The sequence below is a fragment of the Opisthocomus hoazin genome, chromosome 3 (genome assembly GCF_030867145.1).
Source record: "Opisthocomus hoazin isolate bOpiHoa1 chromosome 3, bOpiHoa1.hap1, whole genome shotgun sequence".
In the NCBI taxonomy this organism is placed as follows: Eukaryota; Metazoa; Chordata; class Aves; order Opisthocomiformes; family Opisthocomidae; genus Opisthocomus; species Opisthocomus hoazin.
In genome coordinates, this window is record NC_134416.1 from 4,930,735 (window position 1) to 4,935,134 (window position 4,400).

Consider the following 4,400-nt stretch of genomic DNA (forward strand, 5'->3'; position numbering starts at 1 on the left):
ACCAGCAAGCTGAGGAGGTTGATCCTTCCCCGCTGCTCAGCACTGATGAGGCAGATCAGGAGTGCTGCGTCCAGCAAATGCACGGAGACTTGAGAATCTCTTCTTCTAAATCTCAGTTCCCCAGCTCTTTACCCCAGAGAGCTGGAAGCCTCCTGCAATTGTCAGGAGGTGTAGAGGAGTTCAAAAGCCTGAGAATTGTGGCTAGCAGGGATTTGTAGTCCATTAGCCAAACAAGCAAACTTTTGGCGGCTGGGCAGGAAAAGGCTTTGGCACTTGTCAGGCAGGGTCAGAGCTGCTGTGATGCTCTCTGGACCCAGTTAGGACTGTCCCTGAAAAACATACGCTTTTGGCCAACAGGAAATTTCCTGAGGATCCACTTTTCACTGGAAGGCTTCTGACCTAGGTAGCTTGTTCCTCCACTTTCTACACGGCCACTAACAGCTTGGAGCATCTCACAGGCAATGTGACACCTTCAGTCCATCCTGCTGATCCCCATAAGAAGCAAAAAGGATTAGTGCAGGCAGAAAGCCAGCTGCCAGAGGATGGGGCATGCTTGGGGGAACAGGAAATCCAGACCCTCTTTGCAATTCAAGCCTTCCTCATTGAGACACTCAGCCCAGACACAGTGGGGTTCCTGTGAGCACTGGAAGATGTGTTTGCAGCTCCTTGTCTCAGCCCTTCTGCACTTGGCTCTTTGGTAACAGGGATTTCAAACCATCATAACTCAAGTCATTCAGCATCATTCTGTGCTGATTCAAGCTGATTTTTTTAACCTCAAAGTCCTGCTCAGCGGCTTTGAGATATTCCAGACATTTTTCAACCATTTATTTTTATTGAAACCAGCCAAGTCTCTGTATATACCGAGCTTTTTTTTTAATCTTTTTAATATACAAATCAGTTTAAAATAGTGTATAAGTCAGGAATGATTTGCAAATTAAACTGTCAAACCCTGGCAGGAGTAGCGGCTGACGCCCTTGGTTTGAAATCTCCCGGCTGCTGTTGCTGTGAGTGCAGATCTCTAGAAGATGCCACACAATCTGCTTGTGCTTTAGAATCATAGAATCACAGAACGCTTCGGGTAGAAGGGACCTTTACAAGTATCTAGCCCAACCCCCCTGCAATGAGCAGAGACATCTTCAACTAGATCAGGTTGCTCAGAGCCCCATGCAACCTGACCTTGAATGTTTCCATGGATGGTGCATCTACCACCTCTCTAGGTAACCTGTTCAGTGTTTCACCACCCTCATTGTAAAAAAAAGCTTCCTTATGTCTAGTCTAAAGGGAGGTTGACCTAGATGACCTCTAAAGGTCTCTTCCAACCCAAAGCATTCTAAGATTCTATGATAAATCTACCCTCTTTTAGTTTAAAACCGCTTGTCCTGTCGTAATAGGCCTTGCTAAAAAGCCTGTTCCCATCTTTTTCATAAGCCCCCTTTAAGTACTGAAAGGCCTGGAAAATTCAGCCATTCTTTGATTTTAGGCAAATCTTACAGTTCCTGAAAATGCTGCCACATGTCATTCTCTAATAGTATCACCTAGCCAAGGGAAGGGATGTGATATGTAAGGAGTCAGGTTCTGGGGCTACAGTTGTGCTAATAGGTCGGAGAAATGTCTTCTGGCTGCCAGCACTATCCTGCTTCCATGGCAGGGCAGGAGGAGCCTCCAGTCAGGAAGAAGCTTCTCCAGTGGAGGAAGGACTCAAAAGAATATACACCATGTTCAGGAAACAAGCCTTGGAAGGGGCTGCGTATTGGCTTGACCCTCCCTGTCACAGTGGAAAATGGCCTGTGCCCTCCATGAGCATCAACGCACCCTGCTTGGACTCAGCGACACCGTCTATTTCTCTGGGCCATTTGCCAAGCAGCTGGCTCAGACATGACCATGTGTAGGTCCCCTGACATTCCTTCTCCTTTCCTCCCCTCAGCATAGCTCACTTCTCTGTTCTTGCTCAGGCCTTAAAACTACTTTTGCACAGGGCAGAGGAAGATAAAATTGAAGTGGGGATTGTACGTCTTCTCCAAAACATGCATCTGGAACCACTGGAAGACACTAATTGTAAACCCAGGTATTTTTTCTAGCGATTATTGGTAATCCCATATTGACAGATGAGATGCTCAGAGAGTACAGCAATATATATAACTACTGAAAATGTACAAATACGTTGATTAAAATGTTCTTAGGCGACAATATTTGAGCACTAAGGAGTGCTGACATACCCATTAATATACCTCTGTTTCTTTTCTTCCAGACCGCTGAGAAGTCAGTGACCATGCCGACCTCCTCCACCCAACTGCCAGCCCTTGACTCTGTCAACTCCACCCAGCAACCCAACTCCAGCATCTACTTGTTCTCCAAATTCATCCACCCAGACAAAGAACTGTACACAGAATTTTACAGCCTGTGGATTGTCCTGATGGTAGCCAATGCCATCATTTTCCTGGTGGGCGTTGTGCTGAACAGCTTGGCATTGTACGTCTTCTGCTTCCGTACCAAGACAAAAACCACCTCTGTTATTTACACCATCAATTTGATTGTTACTGATCTCTTGGTGGGCTTTTCCTTGCCTGTCCGGATCATCATGTTCTATAGTGCAGGGGACTGCCTGAATTGTTCCTTGGTTCATATCTTTGGCTACTTTGTCAACATGTACTGCAGCATCCTCTTCTTGACTTGCATCTGTGTTGACCGCTATCTGGCAATCGTACAGGTGGAGGCCTCACGTAAATGGAGGAACCCCACCTGTGCCAAGGGGATCTGCATCTTCATTTGGGTCTTTGCCACTGTGGTGACTTTCTCCATCCTGACCATGGCAATACAGTTTGCTGCGTGCTGCCTCTCTAAGATTCTCGTCCTGATGGTCTGTGAGTACTTCTTCCCCCTCATCATTATCATCTTCTTCACCACCAGGATTATGTGTGCTCTATCCAAGCCCAGCCTCATGCACCAGAGTCGAGAGAGGAGAATGAGAGCTGTGCAACTCCTTATCACCGTCCTCATCATCTTCATGATCTGCTTCACTCCTTTTCATGTGCGACAGGTAGCAATCTCCATCAACCCAGACATGCCCCATCATGTCAGCCTCCTTGTCTACCATGTGACAGTGATTCTGAGTAGCCTCAACAGCTGCATGGACCCTATTGTCTACTGCTTTGTTACCAATAACTTCCAGTCAACCATGAAAAACATCTTCAGGAAAACCGAGCCAGAGCAAACCAGTGTGGACATCCTGGGTATGAACAAGAACTCCAAGGGCTCCAATGCAATCATTGCCTTCTCAAACACAATAGGAAGCCCTGTGAGCTTGCCATCACCAAGCAGTGTCCAGATATAACCCACATCTGATGGGACACGCTGCAGTAAACCAGTGTAATGATGCTGGAATCTTGCTAGGATGTGTGGTACTATTGTGTTTGACCTCTTTGATTTTTAGGCAGTGGTGGAATTTATTCCTCAAGAACATTGTGGTCTCTTTGGAAAATGGAACTTGCAGTGCTGTTAGTACCAATACAAAAAAGCGTCTATTAATTACTGTTCCCGACAGGAAAGTTTTCTTTGTATTTTAATACAGACATTTTGCTAGCAACAAATTTTTTACTGTGGTTTTCTTTTCATGCTTGACATCATAATGCGACACTCCTAGGATGACTTAGAAAGCAGGAAATCTCTGTTTTCTATGAAAGATTTTGGGCCTTAGGCACGTGCTTAAAACGATGAGGTGTGTTTCCAGAGCCATCCACTACAAAGATTTTAGATTCCAATGGACTGAGAAAGAAAATATTCTAACCCACCTGTCACTAACTACTCATTTGTTTCTGAAAAATTCTGAACCTTCTCAGGGAAGAAAAGTCAGGCAGTAAATTCTCCTCTCACTATGTCAGCTATAAGAAAAAGATACATGTGGGTGTACGTGTTTTCATACAGATTGTCTGGGCTTGGGGAGAGGTTAAAGATGTGTTCCACCTTCACTTCATAGAATCATAGAATCATAGAATGGTTCAGGTTGGAAGGGACCTTATAGATCATCTAGTTCCAACCCCTCTGCCATGGGCAGGGAAATCCCCCTGCCATGGGCAGGGAATCTTGGAATCAGGGAAACTTGGATCACTAAATCTCCTAAACTGCAGATAAGCATACGAAAAAGCTCTGAAAATGAACATGCTTTCCAGCAAACTCTGCTTTTCTGCTCTCTCCCCCGAAAGAACAGAGAAGATGAAAAACAGAACCAGATTATGATGCTATCCTACTCTTGTTAGATTTTTCTTTCTGGCATGTTGTGAAATCAGGGCTTGCTGTCCTAATTCCCACTGTCAGTCCATCCACACAGTCACTTAAATGCTGATGCTTCCAAGCACAGAAAAAGAATCCATCTCAGGCATCCAGGTTGAAATTCACTCCAGTAT

The 4,400-nt window shown here is 45.2% G+C and overlaps 1 protein-coding gene across 1 annotated transcript; it reads left to right on the forward strand.

Annotated features, from left to right (window-relative positions):
• The first annotated feature begins 2,263 nt into the window (after positions 1 to 2,263).
• GPR20 (G protein-coupled receptor 20) lies at positions 2,264 to 3,331 on the forward strand. Its single transcript, XM_009936403.2, has one exon. The coding sequence runs from the start codon at positions 2,270 to 2,272 to the stop codon at positions 3,329 to 3,331; it is 1,062 nt and encodes a 353-aa protein (XP_009934705.2). The 5' UTR covers positions 2,264 to 2,269.
• The last annotated feature ends 1,069 nt before the right edge of the window (positions 3,332 to 4,400 follow it).

Bases quoted from the DNA above. Each gene is read 5' to 3' on its own strand.
- GPR20 (XM_009936403.2), top strand. From the start codon at position 2,270: ATGCCGACCTCCTCCACCCAACTGCCAGCCCTTGACTCTGTCAACTCC.